Consider the following 20,880-nt stretch of genomic DNA (forward strand, 5'->3'; position numbering starts at 1 on the left):
GATCTAGAAAAACCGAAGTGAACGGAGAAGTTCATGGAGGTAGGCCTAGTCCCACTGGGTCTGTAGTGCCAAGGGAAAAACACGACAGCGTGAGTAGCTGAAGCTATAGGGCTAGGGGTTCGATTAGTAGGATTTAATAAATGAACTGGAAAGGACGTAGAAGGAAATGTTCATAGCCGTTTCAATGTACTGTGCCGATATTTGCTTGTAACTCCTGTGCTTACTTAATTAAGCACCACGCCATTAAGACTCATGGGGTAGTGGAGGTATAGCTCCACCATTCTTGACCTCGGCATAAGGAAAACCCCGGAAAATCTCAGTCATAATAATAGATTTCTCTGTCGAGATTAGAACCAGGTACCAGTTCGAGTCGTTATTGTCTGTTCTAACTTGTCCAGTTGACCGATTATTGAATCCTGACATGACTGCCCACGCACACCCATGCTCACACAGGAGCACACGTGTGCACTGTGATGTACAGTTTATTAACCGATTTTAAACAACTATCCTTTGTGAGACTGTGTCATATTGATGTCTTGTGATGTGATAGTCCTGCTGTGACGTTCCTGCTATCCTGTGCCATGCTTTCACGCTAATTTGATGGCTAATAACGGAATTTCATCCCGCGCTCTGTCGCCTTGTGGGTAATAAACCTGTATTATTGTGCTCCAGAAATATGGTTACCGCCCCAATCGAAACACAGTGAGGAAAATGAAGAATAGTCACTCATTCTTCTTATTGCAGACTAGAAGTTGAATCTTTGGAGAGAAAGTCGGATAATGATCACAGCCTACGTATCTTTATAGTGCAATAAGATTTGACATCTCTTTCATTTCATATTTGTTAGAGGCAAAAAGGGCGTTCTATATTCCGTACATCTAATTCAGAGACCCGAGTTTCATTGTAAAGAAGTGATTCTACGCACGTTATGGGAAAAGTGTCTAATAATAATATCAAGTCGGAAAATTTTGTTCTTGTAATAATATCCTTATACTTACGACGGACTGGGAGGCGCCATCGCTCAAGCGGTTAATCGCTGGCTTCCCACCGCGGCGGCCAGGGTTCGATCCCGGGGTCTGGTCAAGTGGGATTTGTGGTGGACAAAGTGGCGCTGGAGGGGGTTTTCTCCGAGTTCTTCGGTTTCCCCTGCCAATCTTCATTCCACAAAATTCTCCATCATCATAATCACCCGGGGCAGGTTACAATAGGCCAATCAGTGGCCGCCGTGCCGAGTGCACCCAGTTGAACTCCACCCCTCACTAAACGAATTAAAAGAAAATTATGATGGACTGGATAGGGGTCTAGTTTGAATCCAGGTTGGTACACCGAATATGCTTAATGAGGCCTTTCGTTGTTTTTCTCGATATAATCAATGAAATATTTCATTATAAACTTAACGGGGCCGCTTCGTTTCACAGCCTTTCCAATTAATTATTATTCACTCTATCGAAGCTCTATAATACGAGTTACCGAAAGTGTAGTTAAATAAATTATAAATATAATTCCAGCCCAATGTGTACAACTCAGATTGATTCACTTCTAGATTACCTGGGCATTCTTAGTACCACATTACAAGAGTTATTTAATGTATGACGAAATAAGGAGATGGGCTGAACTATGTGTAATTAAGTATTTGGAAGAAGTTTCTTACAAAGACAAAAATAACACCGTCTAATGTGACTATTTAAGTTTTATCGTTTGAAGACTCATCACCCTTACATGTTTCAATCCCTACGGATCACCCTCAGAGGGCATCAATACTTTTTCGAAACTACTATTACAATGGATGTTAATTATATACACATATAATGTCTGAAATGCACAATGTACACAATATTCAACTTTCAGACATTATATGTCCATTTTATGTATGAATACGAACTGATCTGGAAGTCCCAGGGTGAGCGTGACATGACTGGACGTTACTGTGAGTACAATTCAATGTGAATGTTGGCTAACAAAACAGTTATTTTGTGAGCAAAGAAAAATGATTTCAGTCGTTTGTTGTGTTTGATTAAATGTTAGCTTTTTAATTAATTCCCAAAAATAATGTCCCGAGGCGAGTTTCCAGTCGTGAGAGAATTCGTCTGGAAGAAGCAATCAATGCAGAAAACCCTCTGTAGAGAGAGTTTGGTTCCCTAATGCCTGTAGTATTCAGTTTTCAACCGTAATTAGAAAACGATTGGTTGCCAAAGAAGTGACCACTGGAGCATGTAGTTTTATAATGCCAGAAACATATATTCTCAAGTCCAGTTAAGTGCTCTCTTAGGAAATGGTAAAATAAAAAGGAATAAAAGTAATATTCTATTTATTTCAGAATTGTATACTGAACACATAATGGAAAATACCATGTCAGGCATTTTATAGAGGCTGTATCTCTACATATTTTCACAAAACTTGGTACCTGAGACTTTGCAATCAATTTTGTTTGGTAATTACTTTTATTCATTCTTAGTAACCCAACATTTGTAAGCATCCAATGCTTGCGACGTTACGGACACACTGTAATATCTCATTTCTTTTTTCGCTTTATTAATACAACATACTCGTTCTTCGATAAATTTCAATTTGCTAAATTTAATCTTGGTTCGTACCAGTTGAATATATGAGATTTGAAGTTTTCAAGGTGCTGACTGGCGATTGTTAGCTTCTAGGTTGTGGCAACCTACCTGCTGCCTCCATCTTTAGAGCACAAGAATAAATTAAGTGAAAAATACTGTTCGGACGTAGGGAGATGAAGACCCAGGACTAAGGATGGAAGAGTGAGCTAAGTGCGAAAATAATTGTACAGAAATAGGGAAAGTTAGAACCAGAACCAGGGCCTTAAATGAACCAGTTAATGGTAGAAGAGCTGGTCACGGTAGCCGAGAGGCCTAAGGCATGTACTGTCTTCGCTCGCTTGGAAACCGGGACCGTGGGTTCGAATCCCACTCAGGGCATGGATGTTTTGTTTGTGTGTGTGCGTTTTTCTGTTTTTGTGTACAGGTAGAGGCCTTGCGACGAGCTGATCACCCGCCCAAGGAGTCCTACCGATTGTGTAAGATCTAGAAAAACCAAAGTGAACGGAGAAGTTCATGGAGGTAGGCCTAGGCCCACTGGGGTTGTAGTTCCAAGGAAATAAGAAATGGTAGAAGACGAGGCCGAGCGCAAGAAATAATGCTGTGGATGTAAGGAAATAGCGAATAAACAGAGAGGCAATGAAAATATAATACAGATAAGCATGTGACTTTCGGAGACTATGTTAAAGTATTTTATGAAGTCAGTAGGTTAGTTGTCGGATAAGTGAATTGCATGATCACTTAATACACACAAATAAATGAGACACGCAGTGGCGTAGTTGGTTGTGGAACTAAGCTACAAGCCGAAAGATCGCGTGTTCAATTCCCGATGAATTCATTGGATTTTTCAGTTGATCTAATCCTTCCAGCCGCATTATGGCCCTGAGGTCTACTCAGCCTCAAACAGATATGAGTGCCAGGAATCTTCCTGTGGGTAAAAGGCGGCTGACGTGTAAGGCTGACAATCTCACCACTAACTGTGAGTCGATTGTTTAGAAAATGTGGGAACCTCGAATTCTCGCTACCCTATGGAACTCCACGGCCTGTTACAGGGATTGATTTTCTCTTACCCTTTACAAGGAATTAAAATTAGATGCGAAACAAAAATTTCATCAAACTTGTGCTGCAAATTAAATGACTTTATCGATATTAATCAGATAATCAGAAAAGGATTCAGTCTTTTGACTGCTCTTTTAATAGAATTATTATTCATTTATTTCTACTAACACAATACAGAAAATTACTGCAGTGACAACATCAAGGAATATATTGAAAAAGAAGTTATGAGTATGTGATCAGATTCTTGTGACAGAATCTGAAGAAAGATCTGAAATTTAAATAAATTATGAAAAAAATGAAAGTTTAAAATTTCTCATAAGAATAGCAACGTAATAGTAGATAGAATTACTGGATTTTTGGAATTTTTCTATCGTTCGGAATTCTAGGAAATAGAAAACACGATGTTTCAGAAACAGATCCAGTCTCCGAAACAACGCGTTTTCTATTTCCTAGAATTCCGGACGATAGAAAAAAGTCCAAAAACCCAGTAATTCTGTGTGTTATCCACCATCGTCAGAACTCTTTAGAACCAACGTAATAGTAGTTCAAGGAGATAGGTGGTTTAGTTGAAAAGTATCTTTCAGAGAATCAGAGAGTAGAAAAAGTGAATCTTGTATTTATTTTGGATGTGATGTCACTTTGAGAATGGAAATGACACATACAAATGAAACCTAAAGCGTCAGAATTTATCGGCAATAAATATGAAATTAAAGTAAGGAATTCCAAAATTACAGAAAAATTTATCGGACCCTTCTCTATTATGAATTCCGAGTCACTTTTTTAAAATATGCCATTAGAATTACTAATCAACAAATTAGACGATAATTACAGGTAGTCTGTTTACAACCCAGGATGAAATGGCAAAATATAACTTAATTCGAAGGAACTTATGGATAGATGAATTCTGATTATCTTTTCAAACACATTTTTATTCACTGACCGAGAGGGCAAGCAGACATTGGCAGACTGAGGTAGCGATGGAACTGAAGTTGGAAAGAGGCTTATTCGACTTAATTCCTAAAACCGGACAATGATGATGATGTTGCTAGTGATAAGGACAGGAGTGAGACGACGGCCTTGGGCGAAATGTTTGGTATCCGCTCAGTTTTTCTTTTACCCTGAAGCTGGAGGCAGCAGTTTCTTCGGAAACGTGGGTATCTTTCTATTGGGCTACACATCTACAAGTGTTGCAGGCCATGCGGAGACAATGTGTTTACTGTTGATGACAGACTTGAATTCTTAGAGTTAAATTAGTTTATGTCCTGCTACGAGTATTTGAACCTATTAAGTGCTACACATTCTTCCACAAAATCTGTTTTTTTTTCAATCTCTTCATGTTAAGGTCAGATGCTCAGAGAACAGTGCTATAGATGGAGATTAATCCTGAAGAAAGCACCAAAGTGGGAAAAAAAAATATTTGTAGGTTACGAACTCACTGTTGCAGATTTAATTCCGTGTCGTATTTATTGCCATAATCATTCTGGTTTTAGGAAGTTAGTACAGTCAGTTCATTTGTAATTCACGTTTATAAGCAGTTTGGCTATAAATATTATGGAGCACTTCTGATAATGCCAGTCAAGATTTGGATGTAGCTGAGACGAGCATATGAGAGACAGGCACAATGTGCTATAGAGGTATGGCACAAGGAGAAGCATTTCCTGTTGAATCACTTGTTCTGATAACTCAATTTTAGTGTAATATGCTTCTGAACAGAAAGCTTTTCTATGCAACGTCAAAAAAAATGAAACATGGACTATTTTACTCTCGAACCAAATAACACTCTAGTAACAGATACGTGTGTGACGACTTCTAACTAACTGCGGCTAATTATTTCAAACTCCTAGCCAACATATCGAGAGAATACTAAGTTACAACCGCTTACAATAGCCGGACGGTCTGAAGCATGTACTGTCTTCGCTCACTCGGAAGCCAGAATCGTGGGCTCGAATCCCACACAAGGCATAGATATTTGGTATGTATGTTTATTCTGTGTTTATGCTGTCCTGTGTTTAGGTAGAGGCCTTGTGACGAGCTGATCACTCATCCAAGGAGACCTGCCGTTTGTAAAATGATCAAAATGAAGAAAAAATCTCGACACCGTACGGTATAAGAGGAACGGATTAAGTAAGTAATTTAGCTACAAGTCAATAATTAGCAGTTTTATTAAAGCAAAAAATTCATTACCTTCTTAATAAGTGTACCACCCGACGCCATTCCGAGCTATGATACAGTTCTCAGACGTAAACCCTATTTCTTCATCACTTCTAACACTACCGAGCAAAATCTTTGAGAAGGTGCTGGTAGACCGACTACTTATGTCGTCATACTCATCGATCCTTCCACTAATTCTGGTCTGTCAGTTCCACAAGCGAAGTTGTGTCCAGTGCCACAACTTAGGTACCCACTCTCAGAGACTTTCTTCTCAAGTAACATAAGAAACCGAAAAGTAAAGCAAGAAAAAGATAAAGTTCACCAGATGTTACAGAAACTGTTCAGAGTGGTTATCCTCGGCCCTCGGCCCTCTCACATCTTGCATGCAATCTCTGCGAAACACGCGGACAGCCGAAATGGAAGCAGTCACAGTTCTTGAGAGCTTCAGCAGCGCGAGGCGTCCTTTTATATTTCCCAGTAAATAAATGTCACAGACACGAAGAACAGGTGATCTTGGAGGTCGTAACTTTTACTGGTGGTTCTGTCGTGGAACATGTTTTGTAATGCACTCACTGTATTATGTGCGGCATGCGCAGTAGCATTCCCGCTTTGAAAGTAGCCATTCTGTATTTCGTCATCAGTCAGATCTTCTAAAAATGCTTACCGGTCAATTAATTTGCCTAATACTTACCCTCTAATCTTAAAGTTATGCAGCGGAATCTGTTGAAATGCGCGTGGAGCTTCTTCACTCCAGACGTGTGTTCGGAGAATTTAAGTAATCGATTAACCGGAAGTGCAGAGAAGCAGCTGAGTATCTGTCAGTCCTTCATGCTAGTCCTTCAGCCTCAAGTTACATAAGCGAATCATTTGTGGAGCATCCACAGATGTAAGCTCGTGCAAAACATTCACTCTGCATGTGCAAAATTTTTTAAATTTATTTTTATCAGAAGCAGAGCCTACAGACAAATATCTCTTTTGTGCAAATCATCTTAGAAATTTCCGAAGACTTATTTGCAACCGCTCTTCGATCTCTGTCTCCAAGCTTCTCATCCGTCAGTATGGTTTTCTTGCAATGTCTTGTTCTATCAAACATTGACCATGTGGTGCCTCATTTTTTTACAAGTTTAGGCATGCAAGGTTTTGGACACACAGGTTAATCAGGTATTTTCGGATAAATGTTTCCTTGCGCTTTTCATTCATAACTAGGTCTCAACATTAAGAATTTTCTGATCCACTGCTACGTCATTAGTCATAAAGTCAAGGATAAATTCATTAACTCAGCACATAAGTATCCTTGTTATCTCTTAGGGAATTGACTGACCAGAACTAGAGGAAAGGTCGAGGGATAAAGCCGAATAAGTAACCGGCTTACCTGCGGCGCTAGGAAGTTCCTTCTTATTCTGAAGACATTGTATAATCCAATCTACATCCAGGTCTTCAAAGTTGTTTCATCCCTTTAGGTCGTACAATCAAGAACTTGTGTGCAGTTCCCATCTCTTTCGTGCGTGGTACGTGCTTTGTTTGTCCTCCCACGCCTGGCCACCGCAATAATGTCGGGGAAGGAAGAGAAATTATGAAGGTTCCTTGTTGTACAAAATTCTCCAGCATCTTGTGATTTTTTCTCTTAGGTCCAAAATCTCATCACCCTGCTATGTATCTGTTGCTTATTTAACGACCCTGCCAATAACTCAGACTATATAGTTTCGAATGATTTGATGATACTTGATAATGAATTATAAAGGATTGGGAAGGAACCGGCCATGCTCAGATTCAAAGTGCGATCATGGAAATTGCCATTGAGGGATTGAATAAAACCATGAAAATTTCAACCGGTATAGTCCGTATCCCTGGAGATTCGAAATGGGCACCTACTTACTTACAAGTCGGCGCCGTTATGGCTTCTGCCAACTTGCTTATTCTCGATTTATAATCTTATGTAAATGTGCGAGGCAACGTATCTCACTTACACATACAATCAGAAATATAATTTTACATTTTTATTATTTACACTTTTTGGCTAGAAGGCAGGAAGGTTCTGAACTGGATGCTAGCGAGCCTATTCTGAATGTCATCCTTTAAAGCCCAGTGGTCCTACATGTGCCACCTACTTTATCATACTAAAACTCTGCGTTCTGCCCGCAGAGTGTTTAGCCTATGTCATTTCGTTTGGTTCTCACAGCGAAGAGCAAAGTTTTCCCTAAATAGCTTTAACTGGTTGATTTTTGCACCGGAGGCGTAATCTGTTTCCTATGAAGTACGAACTCAGTTTTTATATATCATTTAGAAGAAATTAACTTTTTAAATGGCTAATTTACTAGTAACGTATGTTGTATCCCGTAATGGGACAGGTTGGTAAGGGAGCGGTTCCCTTGGGACTCAGTGCAGGGTGTCTAAAAACTGAAGCTGAAAGTTAATTTGTACAATTATTGATGATGATAATTCCACACAGTTAACGCAGAGAAACCCTGTTGGTAAGAAACTGTTGCCTGCCTAAGCAAGGGTAGTGGCCGACTCTAATGGAAGACAGTTCTGCTCCACAAATGGAAACAGACTGCCTCGATATCAAAAAGCCTTTGTAATGACCGAAGTTCAGTATGTATACGGTTCAGTTAGGGCGTTTCCTTTCTGGAAGCATCTCTCTGTTTCGCTCATTGCATCATCATAAGAAGCTTCCAGAACATTCTATTTTTACATCATGTGAGCCCATCCTGGACTTTGACCGAAGTTGACAAAATTTATGAGGCAGGAATTTCCACAACTGTCTTTGTCTTTAGGTCAAGACGAGATTATTTTTGGGTGATAACATCTGTGAAAATCCAAGTTACAACAGTTTAATACTTCCTGTTGGTACAGACATTTCCTCTGATTATGCATCAATATGGATTCCGTGAATGTGTACCTTGATTTCAAATATGTATATCACCTAATACAATAATTCACCATACACAATATATATCGATTACATTATACAACAGTTCATCATGCACCACGTATCACCTACACAACATTTATTCGCCAATAAATAACGAATCATATTTCCGGTGATCTGTGTTGCATGTGGGTATCTAGTGGATAGAAATTTCCGTGAACATTACTGACCAAAAATGTTCCTAATACTTCCAAATTAATGCCACTTTTTTCCCCACAGGAACAACATGGACTCAGGAAATGGTGTGGTTGATAGCTAATGACCTGGATTTCGAAAAGGCCAAGAAAATACCACTCAATGAAAGAGTACCATTTTTTGAGTAAGTGTACAAATCATGCTAATGTAATTATATTACATATAATTTTTTTAATTACGAGTATCTACTTTACATTCTAGTGATATAGGCATTTGAAAGATTCCGTGTTCGAAGGTAAACTTTAAACATAAATTTATTACTGAAACAAATTTGCGTTCGATTAAGATAATTTCTATTAACAAGGAAAACGAGACACATTTGAACTTACATGTTTAGGGGTTTTCATGGGGGTGAATATTAAGACTACTAAAGCTAAGTAACATACGCGCTAGTACTTGAGACGAAGCTGCTGTAGACATTTAAATTTGAGTTCTTGTTATGGTTCCGTTCTAAGCATTGGCATTTACACGTGACGTTCTGCGATACTTAATAAGAACTTCTGATGCTCATCTGATGAAGTGATATGGTGCTTACATAAGAATGAGATTTACATTCGAAATGATGTTGCCCTTAGCACTAGCACAAGAATAACATCACTTTAATTATAAAATTGTACTTCTAGTGGTGTAATGTCCATTGTGTGCTGAAATAACTTCAGCGCTTACATAAGCTTTCATACGTACATATCGCTTTCTTCCCCTTCCTTCTTCATCTTAATTTATAACACTTTAGTAATATATTGCTCAAAACTTGCTGTCAGAGGAGAGATATGGTTACGGAATGTCAGGCGTGTCATGTGCTACATTATTTCAACATATTCACCGAAATATCCTCCCTCTGTGAGCGGAAGGAAACAGACTTAGGAAGAAAATATACATATACACTGACTTTCGTATCTAGAGAACGCTAGCATTAACCTCTTTGAAAGTTCAAGAGAAAATTATCGATGTTATTAATGTCATTTTCATGAATATTGTGTTTTTTAGACTATGATCCGTTCTTATATGACATAGCGCCCTAGAAGAACAATTTCAAATAAGGATTTTTGCTGAACAAGGAAGCTATGAATATTCAAAGTATTGCAAAGACAGCTGTTATTTGTACTAAGGCAGATAAACAGATACTTCACAGGATACAAATATGCACTAAGCCTGTACTCTTATGTAGAAGTACAACATGAATTTCTTTCGGCAGAATTGGGAAAAGCAATACTTACCGAAACATGCCTTTCATTGCCGTTTATTTTTGTCATTTTTTCACCCTATGCAAAACTGATACCAACCCCGACAGGTAGCATACCTTAGTGAAATATCAAACGTCAGACTTTTATACATAAAATGTTAAAGGCCGTAAATATTTTGCCGACTGATACGTCGAGGCCTTTTGACGATTAGCAGCATCGGTCAGATATTGAGATTAACTATGTTTTCTGATAGCGCAAGGAAATGCAGTAGAACGCTGAATATCCGAATTAGTTAGTGACGAAAGTTATCTGGATAACAGAAAATTCAGATAACTGGATTAAATTCTTATCCATGGAATAGCACTATTATAGCACTATTATATATTAATGTACTGTGCTAATAATAGAAATTAAAAACTGTTGAAACAAGTGAAATACGAAAAAGTATTAAATGAAATTATAAATTAACATTTCGAACACTTTTTTTGAAAAAGTTCAACAATGGTGTTTGTTTAGCACACGCGTTCCTTGGTTTCGGCAATTCAGTTAACTTGAAATTCGAACAATCGGCCATGTGCTGTACAGACCTATATTAAACCGTATTTTACATGCGACAAGCAAGGTGATTCACATTGTCACTGATAGGCGCACTAGCAATCTACAGCACATAATGTATAATTATAATATGTATGTAACATAATTTGTGTTACGTTGGATACCCTTTTGTGAAAGGATTTCATGAAGTGGTAACGAGGAGCTTCATAACTTGTACTCTTCGCCAAGTATAAATAGAATGATCAGGTCAAGGAGGATGAGGTGAGCAGGGCATGTAGCACGAATGGGGAGAAGAGGAATGCATATACCAGTAGGATACGGGCGGGGAAGTCAGAAGGAAAGAGACCACTGGGAAGACCAAGACGTAGGTGGGTGGGCAATATGAAAGTGGATCTTAGAGAGAGAAGATGAGATGGTATGGACTGGATCGATTAGGCTCAGGATAGGGACCAGTGGAGGGCTCTTGTGAACACCGTAATGAACCTTTGGGTTCCGTAAAATGCTGGGAAGTTCTTGAGTAGCTGCACAATTGGCGGCTTCTCAAGAAGGGCTCAGCTTCATGAGTGAGTGGCTGCATGAAGTGGAGCAGCTCGTGTTAGTGGTGCGCATGCTCAGAGTCGAGTAGAACGTATTGAGAACAATATGAAAACAGTAAAGAGTTGCAGCATCCGAATGTACCAGTACAATCAGTAATTCCATAAACGTGTCGTTCCAAATAACAAGGCTCGTTTTCGAACCTTATGTTTCAATTAAATTATTGCGTTCCACTTATGCATCCCCGTTATTGATATGGTACCACAACATGTTCTGTATGAATGTGATTACATTTAACATATCACAGTTTGTAGGTTACGTTATTTCGTTCTCATTTGTAGCTGTAAAATATGAATTACAAGTGGTTCTATAGGCGTAACAAGGAAATGACATCACTATGCTAGCTTTTTAAGCGAGGCCTGGATTTCATTGTCTCTCCAGCCAGTATAATTGACAGTGTAAAATGGTAGGGACATGTTTTATATCCTGTTATTACATATTTGAAACCCCAGTTCGTGTCATCACGAGAACTCACTTTGCATACGAATAACTGAATAATCACCCCCATATGTAAAAAGGGATTAAGCCCTGTATCCATCCGACAATGTGCTTTAGACTATTTAAAGCTCTAAATCCTAGTATGATATTTCGCAGGTGCACTACATGTCATGTTTGGCGACATAGGAATTCTTTACTTTCACAGATCTTTCATGATACTTCTGTCAAGCATCTTCAATAACTTGCGTTATATAACCTGCGTGGACACTAAATAACTGTAGTATCTCATATAGCATCGTTATAAAATTCAGGTCCACACTGAAATATCTATCGGATACCGCTGAGTAATAGGTTGATAAAGCGATGGTAAAGTTAAAAGTGGTATGTACTGTCTTCGCTCACTTGGAAACCGGGATCGTGGGTTCGAATCCCACTCAGGGCATGGATGTTTAGTTTGTGTGTGTGTGTGTGTGCGTGCGTTTCTCTGTGTTTGTGTATAGGTAGAGGCCTTGCGACGAGCTGATCACCCGCCCAAGGAGTCCTACCTAATGTGTAAGATCTAGAAAAACCGAAGTGAACAGAGAAGTTCATGGAGGTAGGCCTAGGCCCACTGGGGCTGTAGTGCCAAGGGGGGGAAAAAAGTTAAAAGTAAAGTTGTCCCTGTGCTTCACTAATTAAGCACGTCATGAAGGCGTATGGGGGATGGTTGTAAAGATCCACATATTCTCGACTTAGGCACTAGTTCGAGGTGAGTGGTCAGCTTCACGCCCCGGTAGCTTTACCCCCAGGAAAGAACCCCCTGGTTCCCATTGGATAGGAGGTAGGGTGGACTTCAGAGCTGCCCAGGACGACGTGGAGAACAGAAAATTCTTAGCCCTACAGGGACTCGAACTGCGACCCCTTGGTCGTCCAGCCCATAGCCAATCGCTATACTGACTACACTATCCCGGCTCCGATAAAGTAATGAATGAATTTAAATTAAATTAAAATAGTATAATTCAATATAAAAAGTCCTTCGTATATGCATATACTGTATATTTACTTTAGGATTCATTAGTAACTATATTCTGAAATTGTTTAAACAATTACATGGTTATGTCGCATCAGAAAATATTGGTACCTTTTTCTTCAATACGAAATTGATAATAATTTCATTAAAGAATTCTAAACAATCTATTTTACCTTTTCATTCACACACTCTACTTCCGCCCACAGTGCAACCCGGTTATCTATTTATTTTCTCCTTCTCACTAGATGTTTCGGCCGTACACGACCATCATCATGAGTCTCTATTTGCCAAAACTATTTCACTGTGTTGTATATGCGACTTTACCTATCACATATGAAAGTAACTCGTATTCGTATTATGAGAGGGGGTGGGTTTCCCCATGCACTTAGACAAGTTATTGGTCCATATGTGTGTCCCCCTTTAATTTCTACTGTCGCCATATCCTACCGGTAACGGCGCGTGCAATCAGCCCCCGTAGAGCCAACAAGGTCGGCCCTCGGTACCTTGATGCTTCCCCCATCCACCATAGGCATTGGAGACTACTTGGGCGGGAAAGGGCCTGTAATTTAGCTCAGAGGTCTCCTAGAGACATGAGGTTCTTTTACGTGCCGTAAATCTACGACACGGGACACACGGCTTAAAGTCCCTCCCGTAGGACTTGTTCCCTGAATTTTTCCGCCCTTAAAAATTTCACGACCTCCGCCGGGTTTGAACCCGCGTACCTTGAATCATGTGACTACGGAGGGCGCTACATATGAAAGTAATATCTTACACTTAAAAATAAATGTACCCCATTAAAAATCACTAAAATCAATAATAATAATAATATAAAGTCTGATAAAATTTTCAATATTCTTGCTTGGGGCCTCTTGTCTTTTATTTGGATTCTTTTCTTGCAGCGGCGTGGATGTTGTGTATAAGTAGTTCCCAGTCGTGTTGGTGCCGTTATTGTCTGCAATATGCGAAGAATATAAGTAAATAAAAACGTGTTGCAATGTGGACGGAACTATGATGTGTGAATGAAGAGTAAATTAATGCAACAGGATGCTTAAATACAATATTATAACCTCTTTTAACTAGTACCAATAACGCGACTCGAAGCTACATGTAAGTAGCACTGCAGAGGCCGCGCCATAGCTCAAGCGGTTAGTCGCTGGCTTCCCATCGGGTTTGATCCCGGGTCTGGTCAAGTGGGATTTGTGGTGGACAAAGTGGCGCTGGGGCAGGTTTTCTCCCACTATTTCGGTTTCCCCTATCAATCCTCATTCCACCAATTGCTCCACAATCACCCTCACCTATCATCTGGGGCTGGTACAATAGGCCAGAAGTGGCCACAGTACAAGGGACTTAGTCCCACCCCACTAGCAATAAGGAAAGTAGCACTGCAGTCTAGCCGAATGCCATTCTCAGACTGGCATCAAGAGATCAAATAGCTTATATTTACATTTTCGAACATCGTATAGCTGAAAGTTTGGTTCTGTTCTCTGAATCAGATTGGCTCTGGTCTCGGCACTGAAGTCCGCTAAACAGCCGGTGAAGTGAGCACGAACCATTGCCACTGCCGACACGCCCCATTTCCCCTCTGCCTGTCAAATTCAGCATGCCCGGTAACAAGTTTCAGCTGGTAGTGCCGAAATGATACCGGCCAGTGAAATTTATAAAATATCTGTCAGCGTTTATTTTGCATCGGAAGGTCAAGTCTCTTGAATTTCTATCTTATGTATCGGGAATTTGTAGTGTGATATTTTACGTCTTGCTCAAAGTTGTAACGTCGCAGCTGTTTTCTCTAACGTAGAGGCTAATATCGCAGAGATTTCTTCTGGAAATAACAATTTCTTATTTCTCTTCTATATTTTACACGTGGGTAAAGTCTTTATTTGTTATTGCCTTGATCGCACGGCACAGGGCTTCTGAAGTAGCCCGCGTGTTGTCACGTGTAGGGTGCAGGACTATTTGCCATGTACATGCAGACTCGCATCGGAACTTTTTCAGTCTAAGAGACTAGTTTGTTTACGATATTTCAGTGTCTGATTATTCAGAGAGAATGTGGGATAAATGAAAGCTATACATGTTTACGTATCGCCATGGTATGTACATTTTTTTATGTGGCGCTACAGCCCCAATTTGGGCCTAGGCCTACCTCCATGAAACACACCCTTTCTCTTCGGTTTACTAGATCTTACACATTCGGTAGGACTCCTTGGGCGAGTGATAAGCTCGTCGCAAGGCCTCTACCTGTAGACAAACGCAGAAAAACGCACACAAACATCCAAGCCCTGAGTGGGATTCGAACCCACGATCCCGGCTTCCGAACGAGCGTAGACAGTGCATGCCTTAGACCGCTCGGCTACCGTGACAGGCATGGTAGGTACATAGTACCTGAGAAAAATCAACGGTAACTATGTTGGTAACATTCGAACTCCAAGATGAACCAGAATTATGGGCCACATAGCTCCTACGAATATTCGCGTCTTTTGCTGATAATTCCTTCAATCATTTCCTTTCGTTATCACCTTTTTTCTTCATTCGGTTTTGTTGAGGCTATTAGGAAAAGGGAGATAGAGAAAAACGTAATGTTGGAACACTGAAAGAAGACGCGTTTGGTAGAAACGAAAGTGTGCAGATTGTTTGCGGAGGTGACAGCCTAAACTGTACTCGTTTTTGTTATATTTTGTGGTAGCAGTCTCCTTGTATCTTCTAGTAATCTTCCTTGTTGTGTCTTTACAAACACTCTTTACTTTATTCACGCCCCCGTGCATAAGTTGTTTCTGGAAAGTTCGTAATGGAATTTAGAAAAGAGAATGACTGGGAGAAAAGTATTTTACGTTCACTTTTTACTGAGTGAGTGGCAATAAAATAAAAACACTGTTCCTTCTTCTTTGTTACTTTAAAAATAACTTTGCTGCAGAAGAACATGCCAATTTCCGGAATACTGTGTTGTAACAGAATTCGTTGCCCCTATAACTGAAGTTAGCATTAAGTGAATCTTAATACTTTCTGTTATGAAGCTGGAATACACAGCACCGTTCTCTGTGGACATGGCTGTTGGAAGTGTGTCCGGCTCCATGAGCCTGTATACGTGTTAGCCATTTTTAGAGGCGTTCTCAAATTGTAGGGAGCATACTAAATTTACGATGGTGTATAAAACTCAGTATTATTGGGTATACGGAATTTGTCCATCGTCCGGTATTCTAAAAACTAGAAACGTACAACATTTCGGAACCTAGATTCGCTTCCGTCCTCAGGTGGGGAGACACCTAACTCTGTTGGTTCTCTCAGAAAGAGCTAACCTCAATCACTCATTAGCTCTTTCTAAGGGACCCAAAAGAGTTAGGTGTCTCCTTCCTCACCTGAGGACGGAAGCAAATCCAGTTTCGGAAGAGTAAAATTCTCTAGTTTCTAGAATACTGGGCGATGGACAAAGTCCGAAAACCCAGTAATTCTACATTCCCCCTGTCCGTTTGTACACATGAAGCATGAAGCGGATTTTCACGAAGTTTAATACATAGAGTTTTCATGAAATATTTTCACGCATTTAAATTTTGGTGAAAGAAAACGAAAGTAATGGACTCTTTGTATGAAGACATAAACGAAGAAGCTGAGGTTCCCATATCGTGGTTATGAAGAGTTCTGTCTTCTGGGATATAGCGCCGTGTAGGATCTGAGGTTCTCACAGCAGTGGTTATGAGGAAGTCTATCTTCTGGGACACAACGCCGTTTAGTCTTAGAAAATCAACCAGTGTTTCGGAGGAACTTATCACCTCCATCTCCAGGGCGGAGAAAGCCGATCAAGAAACCAGGGTGAAGACAGGTGGCGATCAGAGCAGTGCTTGACACCTGACTTCACGCTGGTTTCTTGATTGGCTTATTCTTCTACCATGAAGATGGAGGCGAAGTGTTTTCCGAAACGTCAGTTGACTTTCAACGGACTACAAGGCGTTACATCCCAGAAGACGGATCTACAAGATATAAATGAGTCTATGCGCCTATCTCGACCATGACTTGATGCGTATTTATCGGAGTTAAAATGGCTTAGAACATACATTGTAGAGAAAAATGTAACATACTTCGTCCTTTCTCTGAACGTTGTCGTTTCAGAGGTACTTAGACAGTAGTAACCTTATGCATACATTTCAGAATTAGTATATTCATTTATCAAAAATTGTCTTCCAGACACACCTGAAGATTATACGTATTTAATTGAAGTCCCTTTTCACTTGAATTTACGGGTCTACAAGCACTTAAATATATATTTAATTAAAATAACATAGATGATATTGCAAAAATCTTTTATTTTCGCTCATAAAGCGAAGTATATAAATAAACAAAAGTGTTTATATTTACTAAGTAAAACGTAGGAATATATAAAGAAAATGACATTTTTACTGATTTTAGACTGCGTTTGTATCAGATGTTTTCTTCTCTTAACGTAGTGGTCTATTAGAACACGATTTTTATGCATATATTATATTGTTTAGTGTCCGAAATAAGTGAAGAGCGAAGCCTTAGTATTTAATATTGATTTTTGATTCGTTCGATATATAGTTTTCTGTTCCCGCTAATTTGTACAAATATTAACTCTCAGCGAATATTTGCGTGGGAATATAAGGCTTGTTTATTATTGGGGAAATATTCGTGGTTACCTCAGTCATTCAGTTTAACTACAATAAGGCAGCTATAAAATTACGTATTTTTGCTTTCCTTATTCATAAGAATTATATGTTATATCCTTATAAATAATTTTAACATCGTGGAGGATGTTAGCAATGATTTATATTTCCTACTGCAGAATGGGCCCGAGATGTGAGCGCCGTATACTTTTACAGCCATGTTCGTTACTGCCAAAAGTTTATGAAAGAAATAAGGAAGAGAAACATTTTATTTTGTCCGTTAAATGTGTTTCTGAGAGGGCCATCTTTTAAATATTCTCTAATCGCTGACTAGCTTGGCTGAGAGACTTGTAACGATGAGTATAAAGCGATTACTGCATAGTCACCCGTATCCTGTTTTAAATAATTTATGTTGTATTACTTTCAACGTTGAGCGAATGAAAAGAAGGTAAGACACTCCCTGTGACAGGCCATGGAGGCCCATAGGGCTATGAGATGTCGAAACTCACATTTTCTCCAAACAATCGGCTCACAGACGTCGGTGAGGCTGTCAGCCTTACGCGTCGGCCGCCCTATACGCCCAGGAAGATTCCTGGTACTCATTTCTGATAGATGTTAAGTCGACCCCAGTGCCACAGTGCGACTGGAAGGATCAGGTAAATTGAAAAATCCCATGACCTAATCGGAAATCGAACCCGCAACCTCCCGGGTTGTAACATAGTGCCTCAACCCACTTCGCTACCGCGTACCTCATTGTTGAGTGAATAACGAAGACAAAATAATTCTATTTTACAATGCCTTCATTAGATGCTTCGAACGTTTTACCGCGCTAAATAAATAACCTGCAAAACTTGCTTATTGTTGCTGTTATGAAGGGGCATTCATAAAACGTATTAAAACAGACATTTGTAACAAAATGCAGATGTACTGGAAAAATTTGTTTCTTCAACAGACGGCAAACACGGACACACCAGTGAAGTTAATAACTGCTCTACACAGAATTCTGATGGAAGAAGCAATGAAACTTTGCATTTTTATAATTAATTCTTCTGAAACTTTCAGAAATAATTCTCCACGCTTGAAGAAACTTTTCAACAGAATTCCTGTATGACAATTTATATGGCAAGATAAAGAACTTTAACGATCTACTCTTGACATTCACAGATGAAAAGTTTAGTCTGTAAGCTGAACTTAAAATATCAACAGTGTGAATGATTTATAAAATCAGAGTTCCGAGGAAGGGAATTGTTTGTACGTGTACACTGCGCATGTACGTAGAAAACACTGTAGATAGTGTTGTACAGGGATTTACAAATGCACTCTTTGAAGGAATAAAGAACAGATGTATATATTTCTAAGCAAAGCAACACACATCCTTATGTAAAACAACGCGAACCTGGTTCTTAATCACATATTCTAGAGCGTTTTAATATGTACATGAATTACTTAATGTGGAAGTATTGTGAGTCCATGAATACTTATAAAACCTAAAGGAAAACTAAAGAGAGACAGAACTCTGGAGACTTAATGGTGCATTGAAAGATAATCCTGCAAGGGACTTCAAGGTAAAAAAGTAAAAAGGTATAAAAGCATAGTTGTCCCTGTGCTCAACGAATTAAGCACTACGCCATTAAGGGTTATGCGGGGCTGATGTATAGATCCACATCTTTTGACCTCGGCCTTAGCTAGAGGTGAGTAGCTTCACGCCCCGGCCGCTTTACTCCCCGGTACCAATTGGATGGAAGTTTAAGTGGACCTCAGAGCCGGTCTGGACTATTTGGAGAAGAGGAAATTATTGACGCCATCGTGACTCGAACTCCGACTCCTCAGTCGTCCAGCCCGTAGCCAGTCGCTATACCGACTACGCCACCCTGGCTCCCATCCTACAAGGGACTTTAATGAAATTGGGTGGGGATGCGTTGACTGAATTCATGTGGTTGACATAGCACTCCACTTGCTCTATCTTATGTGGTACTGAATTTTCTAGTGGCGCAAAAGGTGAGGAATTTCGTGACGAGGCGAGTCACTGACAGCTTTCATGAAAGACTGTGTTCCATAAAGTTGGATAATTAGTTGAATGGTTAGTTACTTACACCCATTCTTAAAACTATTTTTTTCTTAATTTTGGCGAAAATATAAAGGGCATATGAAAATGCACCGGTATCATAAGAAAGAAAAGTTCTGTTAGGGATTTATGGAATGTTATTTAATTTTATTTCCATTTAATTTCTTTGTTTTCATGTATTTTAAATAACCTAGGAACAACGAAGTTAAATATGTAAATTTGGTTTTGTAACTAAATCATAATGATAAATATATTGTTTTCAGATTTAACGAATTCTTCCCTATTGAAATATGACCTACCCCTCTCGGGTACAAACCCGACCTAAATAATTGTTTTATGTAACCATGTTTGAGCCAGAGACGGCACACATGCACACAAACGAACTTGCCCGCGCATGCCCAAAGGATTGTCTTTGAATTGTGCTGAACCGTGTACATAACAGCAACACAGTTGCATCAGTCGGTATTAAAGTGGCTATGTTGTAACATATACTTCCGCTAAAGCTTTTTGCAACAACTCCATGTCTGAAACAATAACAAATATAAATGATGCTCGTTGAAATGTAGAGAAAAACAAATCCAGAAGGAAAACTTAATGCCAGACACATAAAACTTCTGTGACTCCATGGCTCCAAAGTTTGGTGCAATATTGCCCTAATCATTATTATCAAAAAAATTAAAAATATATTTACCGTTATTCTTCTTATTATTGCCAAAATACACAAAAATGTAGGAATAAGACTTGCTTAATAATCTAATAAAGTCTTGAAGATAAAGATGCGCATTCCAATTCTTACCTTCGGCGCTAAGTGGTGAGGTTTACGCTGCAGCCGCCTTTACTTTGAGTTAGATACTTCTCGGTGTGAATTGTATAGGAAGCTGCAACAGGCTAATTACATCCCGGATGAAAATAAAGATTTGTCACCAACCTGACGGAAATTTAACTGTTACCAGGCAACTACATCCAGTTACTTCACTAAGAGACCACGGTTCAAATACCGATAATCAATGCTCTGTTGGCAGTAACGAAATACGTGTTATTTGTATAGAACATCTTAGATGGAGAAACTGAAATGAGGACATCATTCGATAGATCTAGACATAGACAGATGGATGTTAAAAGAATAATGCGTTAGGAAGTAGTTTTAATTCAGTTGACTCAAAGATATAACCGAGTAACTTGACATAAGCAGTGATATTTCTGATATTTATTCGGGCGGTGGTAAGTTTGAATGTTGGCCTGGATATCGAAATATCCTGACTGAGGATTTTAATTGTTTTTCCTCAGTCCTTTCCGTCACATTTCAGGACGGCGCCATAAGTCATATCACGACAGCTTTCTTTCCGCATTTTCCAATTTGCTAATCATGCAATCCAATCATTCAATTATATGAGCTCTGAGACCGCGACAGAGTCGTTACACAGACTCAGTATAGAATCCAATGATGGGCTGTTGTGAACACGATAATGAACCCTCGGAAGTCGTGAAAACACGGAATTTCTTGACCAGCTGAGTGACTATTGGCTTCTTAAG

General features: G+C 39.4%; 2 protein-coding genes across 11 annotated transcripts in view; one reads left to right on the plus strand and one right to left on the minus strand.

Moving 5' to 3' along the window:
* LOC111871558 (cholecystokinin receptor type A) overlaps window positions 1-20,880 on the minus strand; it is a 578,235-nt gene that overhangs the window by 82,894 nt on the left and 474,461 nt on the right. The gene's annotated exons all lie outside the window — the stretch shown is intronic.
* LOC111871583 (luciferin sulfotransferase) overlaps window positions 1-20,880 on the plus strand; it is an 82,315-nt gene that overhangs the window by 41,367 nt on the left and 20,068 nt on the right. The window contains exon 3 of the mRNA XM_023864793.2: window positions 8,917-9,016. Coding sequence (XP_023720561.1) covers window positions 8,917-9,016 — 100 coding nt within the window. The remainder of the gene's footprint in view (window positions 1-8,916; window positions 9,017-20,880) is intronic.

The sequence above is a fragment of the Cryptotermes secundus genome, unplaced genomic scaffold (genome assembly GCF_002891405.2).
Source record: "Cryptotermes secundus unplaced genomic scaffold, Csec_1.0 scaffold152, whole genome shotgun sequence".
Taxonomy (NCBI): Eukaryota; Metazoa; Arthropoda; class Insecta; order Blattodea; family Kalotermitidae; genus Cryptotermes; species Cryptotermes secundus.